This window comes from Panthera pardus, unplaced genomic scaffold (genome assembly GCF_024362965.1).
Source record: "Panthera pardus isolate Hobbes unplaced genomic scaffold, ASM2436296v1 HiC_scaffold_6, whole genome shotgun sequence".
In the NCBI taxonomy this organism is placed as follows: Eukaryota; Metazoa; Chordata; class Mammalia; order Carnivora; family Felidae; genus Panthera; species Panthera pardus.
Genome location: NW_026526991.1, coordinates 83097447 through 83114808, shown reverse-complemented (window position 1 = coordinate 83114808; position 17362 = coordinate 83097447). Strand labels below are relative to the sequence as shown.

Sequence of the window (17362 nt, the reverse complement as noted above, 5' to 3'; positions counted from 1 at the left end):
ACAAAGATATAAAACTATTTAGCTGCTGAAAAAAAGCGTGTTGGAAAAAGTGAAGTAGACAAGAAGCCTGTTATGAAAAATATGCAAAGAAACCTATCAAAAATGAATTCTTTAGAAGTTACTGGGAAGTGATGCACATAAATCTCAAACTAAAATATTTGCAAATTAGATATCACTATCATTTTGATATTTTTAACTAGCTCCAATTGCTATTTTCCAAGATAAAATTTAATATAAAAGTGTTGAGCAATTTATGGTTGTGTATGTGTGTTTGTGAATATTCATCACAACATGGTTTGTAATAATGAAAAATTAGAAATAAACTTACTATCAATAAAAATTTAAATAACATTCCATTACTGGATGGAATTATACAGCTACTAAAAAAAAGTAAGGTTATTAATGTGTTCTGACTTAGGATAGTATTGAGTATCATTCACTTAAGAAGAATAGATATTATGTTCTTTGTATGGAGAATGTTCTATAACATAACAAATATTATTGATAAAAAAGTAATTTTCAAGCATTTGTATGACATTTCATGGTTTCATTAAAAATCAAAAGAGAGGTATAGAGAGAAGAAATACAAATAGGAGAAGTTTTTGTTAATCTTAGTTATTTCAGAAGAGGGATTATGAAGGATTTTCACTTCAAACATATTTCTGCAACATCTGAATTTTTTAATAATGACCCTGCATTTCACTTGTAAGCAGACAAATCCCAATAAAGTTAAATTCTAAAAATATAATTTAGAATACCTGCGAAAACTGCCTCACTTAATAACTTCATCTCCAGTTCACATTTTGTGGCTTCAGATTCTTCCTGGACAAAACTCTATGGAAAACACAAGGACAGATGGGTACGATTGTCAGTGTCTGCTTCAGCCCAGATTCACTCTTCACTCTCTTTCTGCTCCAGTTCCCACTCCAGAGGCCTGCCACCTTAATTCTAGGGCCCTGAACTGACACTTGCTCTGGCATAAAAACTGGACTTAATGACAGTAATTTAAAAATCAGTTAAAATGGGAGCACATCTCCATAGAACCTCATGAGGGCAGGAATTAGCCTGCTCAGATTCTCTGATGAGAACCCTCAACTATAAAATAGACTAGGAGGCAATGCAAGCTATGAAGTATTATTTATATTTGTATTTTGATTTTAGCCAAGTTTTAGATTTTGTTTGATCTTGGCAATCAGTTCTCTGATAGAGTAATTCCAAAGTCTGCGTTTGGGTAAGCCTCTCAAGGAAACCAAAAACACCGTGTGCCAAGTAATGTAAAAGATACTATAGCATAGTAAAATGAATATTACAATAGGAAGACATAAAATCTAGAATGTATATCTAAATCTGCCACTAACTTAGTTTTGCAACCTTGAGCAAGACATTTAACCATTTGGGGCCTCAAATTCCTGCTCTAACAACATATTTGGTGCTTAACTGTGTGCCAGACACACAACACACCTTGCAAACAACCCTGAGAGGTGAGTATTATTTTCATTTTACAAAGAAAGAAAACCGAAGCTTAGGAAAACAACTGTTCTAAGAGTCAAATAAAATAATAGAAGTAAAGAATTTTGTACACAGTAAAGCACTAGAAAAATGCAGTGTTGTTATTGTAAAAAAAAAATATATATATGGTATATATATATACACATATATATGTATATATATGTGTGTGTGTGTGTATATATATATATATATATATATATATATATATATGGTATGTGTGCGCTAATATTTGCAAACTGGATGATATCCAGCAAACTTCATTTGACCCAAAATAGCATCTGTACTTCTAGAGCAATAGAAAAACCTTGTACCCAAATTCTAGTCAGAAGCTTAAAGCTAGTTAATCCCATCATGCCTCTCATCCTCAACCATCATACAAAGCCAAGTCCCCCTTAGTAAATTATCCTTTCCCTTATTGTCAGTGTATTGCTTTGTGTCTTCCTCTTGACCAGTTTCAACACTATGGCATTCTCTGCCAACCCTTTCCATTGCACCTCTGAAACTTCTCATTTACTAACTCACCCTTCAAAGAATTTTAATAGAGTGCCTAAATTGTACAGGCATTGTCAGATACTAGGAATAAACAACAAAAAAGACAAGGTCCCTGACTCAAGATGCTCCCAGTCTATTAAGGAAAACAGGTAAACAAATAGTTCTAATACAGCTTTGTGGGTGTTGTAGTAAAAGGTCAGGGGGTCCACATAAGAGTACAAGGGAAGAACAATCAGTTCTGTGAGCAAAATATCCCTTGGATGGGTGAAGACAGGAAATACTATCCAAAGGTGGTAAAATTTGAACTAAATCTTGAAAGATAATTAAGTCTTCCCAAAAAATGGTGGGAGAGAATTCCAAGCATGAGTGAAGGCAGAAAGGCATGAAGCAAAACAGAGTTTCAAGCACCCCAAGTAGTCAAGTGAGGTTGGGGTGAGACATGCTAAGTGAGTGTAAGATGTGAAGCTGGAGAGATGCAGAGGCTAGAGTGTAGAGTTTAGATGCCACTCTAAAGACAAGAATTTCTCCTATGGGTAAAAGAGAGCCCACAAAAGACTTAGCAGGAAATTGACATGAAGAAATTTTCATTTGGAGAGACTATTCTGGTGGTCAGCTGATGAATGCACTGTTTAGTGAAGAGTGAGAGGATCAGAGCCTAACTAAAGGTAGAAGTAATTGGAGTCATCAGAAGGAGCATGTATGAGAGATGACACAGAGGTAAAATCAACATAACTTGGATGGTGACTTGATATAGAAGGCAAAGGACAGGTGAAGACTGATTTCCGGGTGCCTGGCTTAGGTAATAAGGTGGATGGTGATATGATTATCAGGAAAAGACAAGGAGGAAGGACAGGTTTGGGGGAAACATAATGAATTCAACTGTGGATATGTTGAATTTGAGGTGTCCATAGATATCCAGGTGGCTTTGGACATTATCTGCCATTAAAAAGCCAGTTGCATTTCCTTCTTACAGGAAGGATAATGATCATTAAAAATACCAAAGGTATGAGGCCAATAAGCAAGTCAGGCTTTTCAATTTACATCTTCAAAAAGTTGAAAATTCTTCAGAGTTTAGACCAAATTGGTTTCCAACCTTGTAGGAAAACTAAGAATTTAGATTTCTCGACACAACTTTCCCCTTGATAACCACAATACTGTAGCATGCAACAATAGGAATTTATCAGCTTTTCAATGAGACCTTGGCTTAACAGATACAGGAAATGACTTATAATATGGGAAGAACTTCATAGAACACTAACAAAGTATTTTTCACTGCAACTTGATAAATGTGCAGATACTGTAATATGGAAATCTTTTTTAATATATATGTGATTTGAGTTTAATATAAAACAGTCTGATCATGAATAAGATCAGTGGAAACAGAATAGAGATTCCAGAAACAGATCTCATGATCCACTTGGGAATTTAGCATTTGGCATTTCAGATCAATAGGAAAAGCCTAGGTTCATATGGTACATGTTTTGAGACAGTTGGATAAGATCTGAAGTAAAATAAATTTAGATTCTTTTCACTTGACACTAAAATAAATTCCAGATGGATAAAAGATTTAAATGTAAAAACATAACTAACCCAATCAATAGCCACAAAAATCATGAAATTACTTGAAGAGAACATAGGAGACTGATATCAACAATTGTCAGTGAAGTAGATGATTTTGATATTGCACATCTCCAAAACATCAGCACTGAATACAAATTTGATAGACTGTCTGGAATTCTGTTGTCCCTCAAAATAGTATCTATGAGAAGAAAGTTCATTGACCTGAAATCCAATTTTTTCATCAAAAAGTGATTTAAATTTAGAGCTTTAGAATAAGTTGTTGGAATTGGTTCTTCATCAGCAATTAATGATGAATTTTGAAAATACAGCATCATTTGTTTCATTTTGTCTAGAAGCTAAGGCTGATTATCCTGAGTTTGCTGAGTTTATTCCTGTGGCTTTAATACCATCTGTAGGTCAATGGTTTCAAAACCTATGCTAGTGACACTCTTCAGGCCACCATCTGTGTACTACTCAACTCTAGAAGTGCAGTGCTCAACCTGCATGAGACATGGCAGCTGTGTCTGACTTTCCTCAGAACTCCAGGTTCACATCTGCCTACCTCACATTTCCATTTGTGTGTCCCCAAAAGTACCATTCCCAAAATAAAACTCTTGTGTCACTGTCACTCTCAACTAGTTCGGCCCATTACTGTGCATCTCAGTAAATTGCACCACCATCTGCCTAGTTTCCCCAAATAAGAATTCAGCAGGATTGTTTATTTTACCTCCAAAACATATCCTAAACATATCCACCTTTCCACGTCTCTTACCACCACCTTCAACCAAGCACCATTGCCTCTCATGTCTCCCCATTGCTATTTAACCAGATGCTGGGCTTCTACTCTGGCCCCTCACAATAGTAGCCAGGATAACCTTTCAGAGCTAAAAATCAGATCATGCCACTCTCCCACTTACAACTCTTTAATGGTTTCCCATTGCATTTACAATAAAATCTTAACTTCTTACTCATGGTCTGTAAAGCCCTGACTTCCTCTCTGATGTCATCACATGCCACTTTCCTCCTTGCCACAATACGTCAGACCACTGGCCTTCTTCCTGGTACTCATTTCTGTCTTATGGCCTTTGTAGTAATTGTACTCTCCGACTAGAATATTTTTACCTTATCACAGAGCTGATTCCTTCTAGTCTTTCTCAGCTTTAATAACTCATCATGTAAGCCTTCCCTAATGACCCAACCTTTCCTAACCTCCCAGTGGGAATCACCATCAGTCACTCCCATAATCCTGTTTAATTCTGTGCCTGACGTTTATTACTATCTGCTGTTTTCCAGTTTTGATTATTTATTGTTGGTTTCTTGTGACTTGTATATAAATCATGAGAGCAGGAATCACACTGGTCCTTTCACCACTGTCCTCTGAGGGTCAGAACAGCACCAGCATATGTAGATAGGCATTCAATAAATATTTGTTGAGTAAAGACAGAAGCACCAGTTCCAGAGTATGACCATGAAAAGGGGTTGCTGAAGTAAATTTGTGGGAAGCTGAAGGCTGTGGAATGTTAATGCTCTATTTTTTACATGGGTTATTCTCATGGACTTTAAATTTATCCATGATGATACCAAGAAATCTCTAAGGATATTTCATGTCTTCATGCTTTCCCCCATAACCAGAATAATTTCCTTCTCCTCTAAACTCCTCTGTGCCTATCAAAAGATTTAGGGCAAATGTAACCTCATCAGAGAAGATTTTCATTCTACTCAAAATATTTTTCTTTTGGATTAAATTTGATCTCTTAACTCCCATCCATAATCTCTCTTGTTGCACATATGAGAATATATGGCAACCGTTACTCTCCTCCTCCACAAGATTGTTACTAGCTCATTGAAAAAAAATGATCATGTTGAATTTCTTATGGAAGGTACCACTTAGTAAATGTTTTACATATACATCTCCTATTTATGTTAAATCTTGTATCTGTTTAGAGTATCTTAAAGACAAAGACCATTTTTAACTTGAACCTCACAAAGTTCAAAGATACCCTTGAGATCCTTAAAACATTTCTGAAAGTGATTATCATTCTAAAAAAACAAAATTTCTCATAAATGTGTAACATTTAAAATAGGCATTTATAAAAATTTTGTAAGATATATAAATTGGGAAGACAATATTACCCACTACCTATAATTTTAATATATTATCATTATTACACATTTAAATTAACTAAAATATGGTATTAAGAGCCCTCTAGTGGCAAAGTTCTTAATAGACCTATGAAAAAAGAATTTGGATCTTCTAAATCTAAGAGATTTAATTTTTTTTAATTCTTTTAATTTTTTTTTTTTTTTGACAGAGAGAGAGAGAGACAGAGCGCAAGCAGGGGTGGGGCAGAGAGAGAGACACACACAGAATGTGAAGCAGCCTCCATCCAGGCTTTGAGCTGTCCCTGACCTGGGGCTCAAACCCACAAGCTGTGAGATCGTGACCTGAGCTGAAATCAGATGCTTAACTGATTGAGCCACCCAGGTACCCCTAAGGGATTTAATTTTCTAACAAGGTACTAAATACGTACTTGTGATCACAAATGACACACGACTCAGGTATTTTGGGTAATAAATTCCTGCATTATTACACTAATAATTTACCTTGCAATCAGCTTCTAAATTCATTAAAAAGATATGGGAAATATATTTATATTAAAATATGCCAACCTAAAATTTTAAAGGTAAATTGTTTACCCTAAATTAAAAAAAAAAAAGTTGTAAAAATAACGAAATCTCTTCCTCTAAAACCAAAACAGTAAGTTTGCCTATTGATGTTGCAGGTAGTCCCTAATTTACACATATTCTTACATAAACACAGATACATAGATACACACAAGTTAAATTTCATGAATTTACATGCCAGTTTAAAAAATTTAGAACATACTAGCCACACAAAGAAAAGTGTTGTGAATGACATTTAGGGTTATGATGGTCCCTATACTGCTGTGATTATAAAGGAATACAAACCTAACTGCCCTCCATAAATATTGCTTCAAATTCACTCTGAGTTCCAACTGGACTGCAAGGGGGCACGCTTCCTGAGGTGCTGTGGTGATGGAAGTGAAACCTTCTTATCACCACTTGTATTATGTCAGATCATTACAGGGATCAGAGATGCTGAGGGGAGGGTCCCAAGAATCTCTAGTGACAAGCGTGCATTTAACCATCCATTCATTCACTTATTTCTTCATTTATTCAATGAACATTTATTGAGCCCCTATCCTGTCTCTATATGAGGTTCTGTGCTTATGGTAAATACAAACTGTCAAGATATTCTTGTCCTCAAGATCATAATTTACCGTTTAAGGTAAGAATTCTAATAATCAGACATAGTAAGAATGGAGTAGAGACATCTAATTTAGCCTGAAGGGGAAAACCTTGTGGAGGTAAAATTTAAGGTAAGTTTTTAAAGATCAGGAACAGGTAGGTGAAGTGGATGAGGAAGATGAGTGGAAGAGAATTTCACAATGATAAAATAGCAAATGGGGCATGATTACAGAGGCTTATGAAATTTCTCCCTTTAAAACCAAAAAACAGAAATACATGGTTTCATTTTTTCTATTGGGAAAGTAATGTGTGTTCAGTACTTGCTTACTGGAAATTCAAATAACACAGAAGTGTAAAGAAAATAAAATATCACCGATAACAGCACCATCTCACCTTTCTCACACTCCCCATTATTGGGTGACTAGGCTTCCAGATTCTTTTCTATGAATTAACAAATAAAATCCTCCCCCCTCACAAAAATCAGAATCCTATTGCAACTATGGTTTCTTAACTTGAATAAATATCTTAATAATACATTTTAGGTATCTTTCCACATAAAAGTAGGATAGGTTCTAGTTCAAGATGGTGATGTAGGAGAATCCCGAACCCGCTTCCTCCCACAGATACATCAAAACTACAGCTACATATGAAAGCTTCCTCTGGGACTGGGGGGATGCCCAAAACTAGCTGAGTGACTCCTACACATTGGCTGAATGAGAAAAAAAACCCACATCAAAGTGGGTAGAAAAGGCTGAGACATAATCTTTCCAGGAATGCCACCTCCATGCAGTGACCCACAATCAGGAGGGAATGCATAAATGCCATCGTCTCCTTGAGGACTGAAGTATTTGAACCCCAATTCTTGCACCGTAACTTTTAACGCCACAGATTGCACCCACACCTGGCACTTGAGAGACCAGCCCCTGAAACACCTACCTCTGACAGCTAGCGTTCATAAGACCCACGAGGCTATAGCAAACTGAGTAACAGTTAAAAGGAACCTGTGTGGGGACTTACCAGCCCCAGGGCCCAGTGCAGAAGCAGCTGACTGAAAATCACCCAGGCTTTCTATGAAAGAGGCTTATTTGCTTATCTTAAAGCACAGGCCTGAGGGCAATGCATCTAATTTAACACACATCTAGGGGTCTACTGAATTACTCTTCAAAAACACAGGCCATTGGGCACCATCTCTGTGCTCTCTGCCTAGCCATCTAGCTCCACGTTCCAGTATCTCCCAGAATGGAACCTATAACCTTTTTCTGTGTGTGATTTTTGCAGCTGCCACCCAGGGGACACCTCTAGATTGCCTGGCTCTGGTTACCAGTAGGGCTTACACACAAGGGTCCCACAAGACTATAACAAATGGAGAAAGGGTTCTTAACTAGCTACTATCCCCAGGGCACAGCAGAGAGCCAACAAACCCAGGAGCTTAGTCTTTTGTGAAAGAGGCCTATTAGCTTATCTTCATAGCTGTGGCCTGAGGGGCAGGCTTCTAATTAAACACACATCTTAGGGCCAACTGTAATCTTCCCCAGCAACTGCAGAGGATAGTCTCTCTCTACTTTCTCTCCACTGCACTCAGCTTACTCTACTGCTCCCTAGAACACCAGTATTTACCAGAGAGCTTGTACACAAGTCTGGTGCCCTGTATTTTGCATTTGGTGCCCTGGGTTTTGTGTCTGCTGCCCAGGGGGTGCCCCTTGATCATCTGGGTCTGGTGGTGAAAGGGGCTTGTATTCATGAGTATAAGGAAACATTGCAAAGAAAAAAATAGTTCTTAACTGGCTACCACCCCAGGGCTCAGCTCAGAGGGAACAGACAAAAATACCCTTCTCCCAGTATTTACTGAAAGGTGTATATTTGCATACTTTAAAAAGCCGCAGCCTGAAGGCCTGGCTTCCAATTAGCCTGAACCTAAGTGCTGACTGAGACTCTCCCCTTTGGGAAACTGATAGGTCTTGGCACATCCTCAACTACTGAGAGCCACTAAAACTAAAGTTGGCTACTTGGACAATCACAAAAGATGCAGAGACAACCAGGAGCTAGGGCAGGCTTGAATGAAACATTTTATCTGCTACATGAGGACACTCCAAGATGGGGAGAGGTGGCTGTTCAGTGCATAGAAACCAACAATGAGATGCAAGGAAAATGAAGAAACAAAGGAGTATATTCCAAAGGAAAAAACAAGATAAAACCTCAGAAAAGACCTTAATGAAATGGAGATAAGTGGTTTATCTGATAAAGTTTGAAAATAATGGTCATAAAGATGCTCACCAAGCTTTTGAGCTTTTGAGAAGAATGGATGAACAATGTGAGAATTTCAACCAAGGGACAGAAAATATGAGAGTGTCGAATAGAAATCACAGAGCTGAAGAATACAATAACTGAATTGTATTCACAGTGGAATTCACCCAATCAGAGCAGAAAAAAGAGAGGGAGACAAAGTGGAGATAGCTTAAGAGACTTACGGACATGACACAGACCAACATTTACATTATAGGGGTCCCAGAAGGAGAAAAATGAAGTGGGTAGAAACATATTTGAAGGAATAATGGCTGAAAACCTCCCTACTCTAGGAAAGGAAACAGACATCCAGATCCAGGAAGCCTACAGAGTTCCAAAAGAGATGAACCCAAAGAGACCCATACTAAGACACATTATAATTAAAGTGTTAAAAGTAAAAGACAAGGTGAGAACCTGAAAAGCAACAAGAGAAAAATATTTCATTACATACAAGGAAGCCCCCATAAAACAATCAGATTTTTTCAGCAGAAAATTTGCCATCCAGAAGGGAATGTTACAATTTATTATGCTAAAAAGAAAAAAACTGCCAATTAAGAATACCTGGCAAAGTTGTCATTCAAAATTGAAGGACAGAGTTTTCCAGACAAGCAAAAGTTAAGAGTTCATCACCACTAGACCAGCCTTATAAGAAATGTTAAAGTGATAACTGATTCAAAGAAGACATCCAGATGGCTAACAGACACATGAAAAGATACTCAACAACACTCATCATCAGAGAAATACAAATCAAAACCACAATGAGTTACCACCTCAGACCTGTCAGAATGGCTAAAATTAACAATTCAGGAAACAACGGACGTTGGCGAGGATGCTGAGAAAGGGGAACGCTTTTGTACTGTTGGTGGGAACGCAAACTGGTGGAGCCATGAACTGGTGGAAAACAGTATGGAGCTTCCTCAAAAAATTAAAAATAGAACTGTCCTACGATCCAGCAATCGCACTAGTAGGTATTTATCCAAAAGATACAAAAACGCTGATTTGAAGGGGCACATGCACCCCAGTGTTTATAGCAGCACTATATCAAAATAGCCAAATTATGGAAAGAGCCCAAATGTCCATCAACTGATGAATGGACAGAGAAGATGTGGGGTGTGTGTGTGTGTGTGTGTGTGTGTGTGTGTGTGTGTGTGTATGTGTGTGTGTGTACACACATGCACAATGGAATACTACTCGAAAATCAAAAAGAATAAAATCTTGCCATTTGCAACAACATGGATAGAACTAGAGTGTATTATGCTAAGCATAATAAGTCAGGCAGAGAAAGAAAAGTATCATATGATTTCACTCATATGTGGAATCTGAAGACCCATCTATATAGATTCACTAAAGTGAATCTCTGAGTGAAGGGATGGAAAGAGATACCCGTGCAAAAGGAAACCAAAAGAGAAATAACACAGCTATACTTTTATCAGACAAAATAGACTTTAAGACAAAGACTAATAAGAGACAAAGGTCATTACATAATGATAAAGGGGTCATTCTAACAATAATATACAACACTTATAAATATTTGTGTATACAACATAGGAACACCTAAACAAAGAAACCAATTATTAACAGATCTAAAGGGAGAAATGGCAGCAATACAATACAGTAGGGGGCTTTAATTCCCCACTTTCACCAATGACTAGATCATTCAGACATAAACCAATGCCTTAAATGACATGTTAGACCAGATGAACTTAACAGACATATACAGGACATTCTATCCAAATACAACAGAGTACACATTCTTCTCCAGTGCACATGGAACATTCTCCAGTACAGATCATATGCTAGACCCCAAATTATCCTGTATTTAAATTTAAATTTAGAGAAAATAAATTTAAGAAATTTAAAAAAACTACAATTATATCAAGCATCTTCTCCAGTCACAATGTTAAGAAACTAGAAATCAATTATAAGAAGAAAACTGGAAAATCCACAAATATGTGGAGATTAAACAACATGTTACTGAACACCCAATGGGTCAAAGAAGAAATCAAATGAGAAATTTAAAAAACATACCTTGAAACAAATAAAAATAGAAACACAACATACCAAAACCTATGAGATGCAACAAGAGAAGTTATAACAGAAAAGTTCATAGCAATAAACGCCTACATCATGAAACAAGAAAGATTCCAAATAAACAACCTAACTTTACACCTCAAGGCACTAGAAAAGGAACAAATGAAGCCCCAAATTAGAAGTAAATAACAAAGATCAGAACAGAAATAAATGAGACTAAGACAATAGAAAATATCAATAAAACTAAGAGCTGGTTTTTTAAAAAGATAAACAAAACAAATTGACAAAACTTTAGCTAGACTTACCAAGAAAAAAAGAGAACTCAGAATCAGAAATGAAAGAGGAGACATTATAACTGATACCACAAATATGAAGGATCATAAGAGACTACACTGAACAATTATACACCAATAAAATATACAACCCAGAAGCAATGGATATTCCTAGAAACATAAACCTGCCAAGACTGAATCCTGAAGAAATAGAAAATCTGAACAGATCAATTGCCAGTGAGGAAATTCAATAAACAAACAAACAAACAAACAAACAAACAAACAAAAACTTCCTAACAAAAATTCAGGACCAGATGGCTTCACTGATGAGTTCTACCAAACATTTAAAGAATAATTAACATCAACCATTCTCAAAGTCTTTCCAACAACAGAGTAAAATGGAATATTTCCAAACTAATTTTATAAAGCCAGTATTACCCTGATACCAAAACCAGACAACAGCACCATAAGAAAATTACAGGCCAATAATCCTGATAAACATAGTTGCAAAAATCCTCAACAAAACATTAGCAAACTGAATTCAACAATACATTAAAGGGATCATACATAATGATTGAGTAGGATATATTACAGATTCAAGAATGGTTCAACATCCACAAATCAATCAATGTAATATAGCACATTAACAAAATGAAGGATAAAAATCATATTATCTCAGTAGATGCAGAAAAAGCATTTTAAAAAAATTTAACAGCCACTTTTTGTAAAAACTCTCAACAAAGTGGGTATAGAGGGAATGTACCTCAACATAATGAAGACCATATATGACAAGCCCATAAACATCATACCCAACACTGAAAAGCTGAAAGCTTTTTCTCTAAGATCAGGAATAACACAAGGATGCCCACTCTCACCACTTTTATTTAACATGGTATTAGAAGTCCTAACCAGGGCAATTATTCCAAGCAAAAGAAGTAAGTCCACCAAGTGGAAAGGAACACTATTTGCAGATGACATGATATTATATACAGGAAAACCCTGTTATATATAGAAAGACCCCTAAAGACTACACACAAAAAAACTGTTAGAACTTATCAACATATTCAGTAAAGCTGCAGGATACAAACTCAGTATACAAATATCCCTTGCATTTCGATACACTAAAAACAAATTATCAGAGAAATCAAGAAAATAATCCAATTACAATTCTATAAAAAAGAATAAAATATGAGGAATAAATTTAACTGAGGAGGCAAAAGACTTGTATACTGAAAACCATAAAACACTAATAAAAGAAATTAAAAACACAAATAAGTGGAAAGATATTCTATGCTCATGGATTGAAAGAATTAAAATTGTTAAAAAGTCCATACAGATACAGGTAGTCCAAAGCTATCTGCAGATTCAATGTGAAATCTATCAAAATTCCAATGGCATTACAAAAAAACAGTCCTAAAATGTGTATGGAACCACAAAAGACCCTGAATAACCAAGGCAATCTTGAGAAAGAGGAACAAAGCTGAGGCATCATATGTCCTAATTTCAAACTATATTATAAAGCTATAGTAATTAAAACAGTAACATATTGGCATAAAACAGACACATATATAAATGGAACAGAATAGAGAGACCAGAAGTAAACCCATGCATATTTGGTCAATTAATTTATGAAAAGGACCTGGGAATATACAATGAGAAAAGAACAGTCTCTTCAGTAAATGGTGCTGGGAAAACTGGACAGTCACATGCAAAAGAATGAAACTGGAGCACTTTACATCATACACAAAAATTATCTCAAAATGAACTAAAGACTTGAACCTAAGACCTGAAACCATAAAACTCCTAGAAGAAAACATAGGTGGTAAACTTGACATTGGTCTTGGTAACAATTTTTTGGATTTGACACCAAAGGCAAAAGCAACAAAAGCAAATATGAACAATTGGGATTACATCAAACTAAAAAGCTTCTATAGAAACAATCAACAAAAAAAAGCAACCTACCAAATGGGAGAAAATATTTGCAAATCATGTATCTGATAAGGGGTTAATATCCAAAATATATGAAGAATCTATATAGTGCAATAGCAAGAAACAATCCAATATAAAAATGGGCAGAGGATCTCAATAGACCTTTTCCCAAAGAAGACCTCTAGGTACATGAGATAGACCAACAGGTACATAAAAAGGTATTCAACATCACTAACCATCAGAGAAATGCAAATCAAAACCACAGTGAAATATCACCTCTTACCTGTTAGTTGTTTTCAAAAAGATAGTAACAAGGGTTGACGAGGAAATAGAGAAAAGGGAACCCTTGTGCACTGTTGGTGGGAATGTAAACTGGTACAGCCACCATGGAAAACAGTCTGGAGCTTCCTCAAAGTAATTAAAAATAGAGATACCATGTGACCATATGATCAGGCAAATTCCGCTTTAGGGTATTTATCCAAAGGAAATAAAAATACCAACTTAAAAAATATATATATACTGTTCACTACAGCATTATTTACAGTAGTCAAGACTGTACTAGAAGCAACCTAAGTGTTCACTGATAGATGAATGTATAAAGAAAATATGGTATATACACACAATGGAATATTATTAAGCCATACAAAAGGAAATGTTGCCATTTGTGACAACATACATGGACCTTGAAGGCATTATGTGAAGTAAGAGAAAGACAAATACTGGATTATCTTGTATGTGGAAGCTAAACAAAAACAAACACAACTTCATAAACACATAGAAGAGATTGGCAGTTACTCAGGGTGGGGGTGAGTAAAATGGGTGAAGACGGCTAAAATGTACAAAACTCCCGTTATAAAATAAGTCCTGGGGATGTAATGTACAGCATGGTGACTATGATTAACAATGCTGTATTATATACTTGAAAATTGCAGAGAGAGATCTTAGAAGTCCTCATCACAAAAAAAAAAATTGTATTTTTGTACCTATGTATGATGATGAATGTTAACTAGACTTATCGTGGTAATTATTTCATAGTAAAGACATCAAATAGATGTTATACACCTGAAGCTAATAGGTATGTCAATTATATCTTAAAAATTTTAAATTTAAAGTATATAAAATCTATAAGTATATAAAAGTTTATAAGTATATAAAATCGATATCATTATTTTGAATGACTACTAATATTTGACTGTTGACTATTTGATAATTAATCTGTGGACTATATTTGCTACTATAAAAATATCTCAATAAACACTGTAGCGCATTTTTATTTACTTGTCCTATTATTTCAAAACAAATTACTAAAATTAAAATCACTGATAGCTACATTTACATGTGCCAAATTGCCCTTCAGAAAGATCATACAAATTTACATTTCTAACAACAGTATGCGAAAATGAGTCCTCCCCCTCATACTCAATCTGAGAAGACAGATATAATGTTGCTTCTAATTTGATCACTTATTGGATTCAGTATCTTCTCATTTTTCAATTGGTTAGTTACACTTCTCCTCTCATCTGCCTCCTCAAGTCCTTTGCCTAATTTTACATTAGGATATTGTCTTACCAATTTGTAAGAGTTCTTTCGATTCGAATACTAACCTCTTGTTTTATGTGTTGAAATAGTTTTCTCATTTCATGATCTTTCAAATTTGTTTATAGTGAGGTTTATTGGGCTATGCAAATGTTTAGATCCAGGGACGCCTGGGTGGCTCAGTGGGTTAAGCGTCCGACTTCAGCTCAGGGCATGATATTGTGGTTTGTGGGTTCGAGCCCTGCATCAAGCTCTGTGCTGACAGCTCAGAGCCTGGAGACTGCCTCGGATTCTGTCTCCCTCTCTCTGCCCCTCACCTGCTCACACTCTGTCTCTCTCAAAAGCAAATAAACATTAAAAAAATAAAAAAACCAAATGTTTGGATCCAGTGAATCTCCTTTTATGGTCTTGATTTTAATGCACTGATAAGACCTTAGTAAAGATAATAAAATAACTTCTCTATGTTCTCCTCATATACTTTTATCATTTTGAGCTTTGATTAAAGCTTTAAATATAAAAACAAAGTACTCCGTATTTTTTTAGTCTGTAGAGTGAAATATAAAAATTTATATGCTGTTCTACTGCCAATTATTATACTAAACTCATTCTTTCCCTTCTTGATTTCTGGAAATTTATACAGAGTTTGAACCTCTTACTTCATTCTACCATTTCTCTTACTTTTTTTTTCCACATCAATTCCACCAAATTATCTTTGACCTCCTCTTTTGAGCTGCTGATCCTTTTTTATAAATCCAGTGATTTTTGCCCCCTGCAGTCTACTCACATTTACAAAAATTAGAGGCAAGTGTAGACCCAGGTGACAACTGTTAAAGACTGTCTTCTCTCTTTTGTTACCTAGCACAGCACAGCAAGTGCCTTGAGGGATTCTTCTAAGCAATTACTGCTCCCCTGACTTGACCCCACCCCACCAAGCCTCCCAGCACAGGAAATGGCTTTTCCCTCCTGCCTTGGCACACTTAACCATTACTACAGGTTTCTTCTGCTTCTGTGGAAGAATGCTTTAGCACTATTCATATTAACTTTCTCAGTTTTGGAAGGATGATGGGGCACACGTGCAGAAGCATCTACACACGCCTGTTGGGTGTGGTAAGTGTTTTGGTTCCTGGAAATAGGGGTGGTAAGTGAATTAATGTTATTTTCATCTTTCAGGCAATTTTCTCTTTTCAAATCCCCTGATAACAAAGTTCCCTCCAGCCAGGTTCCCCCATCTACCATTCACACAATTGTTGGCCAAGCTTCCCAGGCTGTGGAGAAGTTTCATAAAATAAAACTGTTTCTGCCATATCACTAATTGCCTGCTACTTCTAGTCTGGGGTTCCTAGACTACTTATTTGAGGACAGCTTCAACATTCTATAAAACATGCAATTTACCACTGGGTGGAATGCTTTTGCTGGGTTTACTTTTGTGGCATTATCAACATTAGGTATTGGCATACTGTTAGTTAGACGTTGAAACTGTTCAATAAAACATTAAATAATAACAGAAAAACGCAATGTAAACACATTGGTAAGAGCCATTTGAGCTGAGGAAATCTTCATTTGGTACTCTCGAGCTCAACTGCTGACAGTAAAGGAAAGCACTCCTTACTGTAAATAACTCCTTATTGTCTGAAATAAATGACAGACCTTGAGAAAAATACATAATTTCACTGTTGAGTATGTCAGTGAATTTATATGCTTATACATTAAAAACATTTTTTTGATTCATTTATTTATTTTGTGTGAGAGAGAGAGAGAGAGAGAGTGTGTGTGTGTGTGTGTGTGTGTGTGTGTGTGTGTGTGTACTTGAGCACAAGCAGAGGGAAGGGCAGAGAGACAGGGAGACAGAGAATCTTAAGCAGACTCCACATGCTGTCAGTGCAGAGCCCGACACAGGGCTTGAACTCATGAACCGAACCGCAAGATGCTGACATAAGCTGAAATGAAGAGTTGGATGCTTAACCAACTGACCCATCCAGGCGTCCCTATATGCTTACATTTTTTATATATAACTATTTCCAACATTTACAGAGCATAATAAATCATCACTGCATGAGGCCCCTTTAACAAAGACGTGTGCATAAGAAAGAATTGTGTTAGCCATGTAAATTCAAGTAATCTATCAAATTATGTTTTCTAATTTAAAAATTTTTAAATGTGAAATTCTTGAATAAAATGCTGGTGGGTTTTCACAAAACATTAATTATATAATCAAGGGACCTGAGGGGAGAGAAATTATCCAACATTTTTAATCAGATCAAGATCAAACATTTTCAGATGCTTTTTGCATCTAACAGTTCTGAATGTTCAACCATGAATCCTGTCAAATTTTAAGTTAATGGGTTTTCATTTTGGCCTTTTTTACTGCATATTTAAACAATGTCAAGTCCAGGGCCCATTTACTCATTCTTTATTTTTCCCACCTTTAGAAATCAGTATGTCCCTTCCACTCACATCTGATCAGGTAAAGCAAGTCATGG

General features: G+C 36.0%; 1 protein-coding gene across 9 annotated transcripts in view; it reads right to left on the bottom strand.

The window, feature by feature from the left end:
* DNAI7 (dynein axonemal intermediate chain 7) overlaps nt 1–17362 on the bottom strand; it is a 76570-nt gene that overhangs the window by 17498 nt on the left and 41710 nt on the right. For 8 of the 9 annotated variants that reach the window (XM_019452234.2, XM_019452241.2, XM_019452242.2 and 5 more), the window contains one exon: nt 759–834. The exons of the other annotated variant lie outside the window; for it this stretch is intronic. In XM_019452234.2, coding sequence (XP_019307779.1) covers nt 759–834 — 76 coding nt within the window. The remainder of the gene's footprint in view (nt 1–758; nt 835–17362) is intronic. 9 annotated transcript variants of the gene reach the window in all.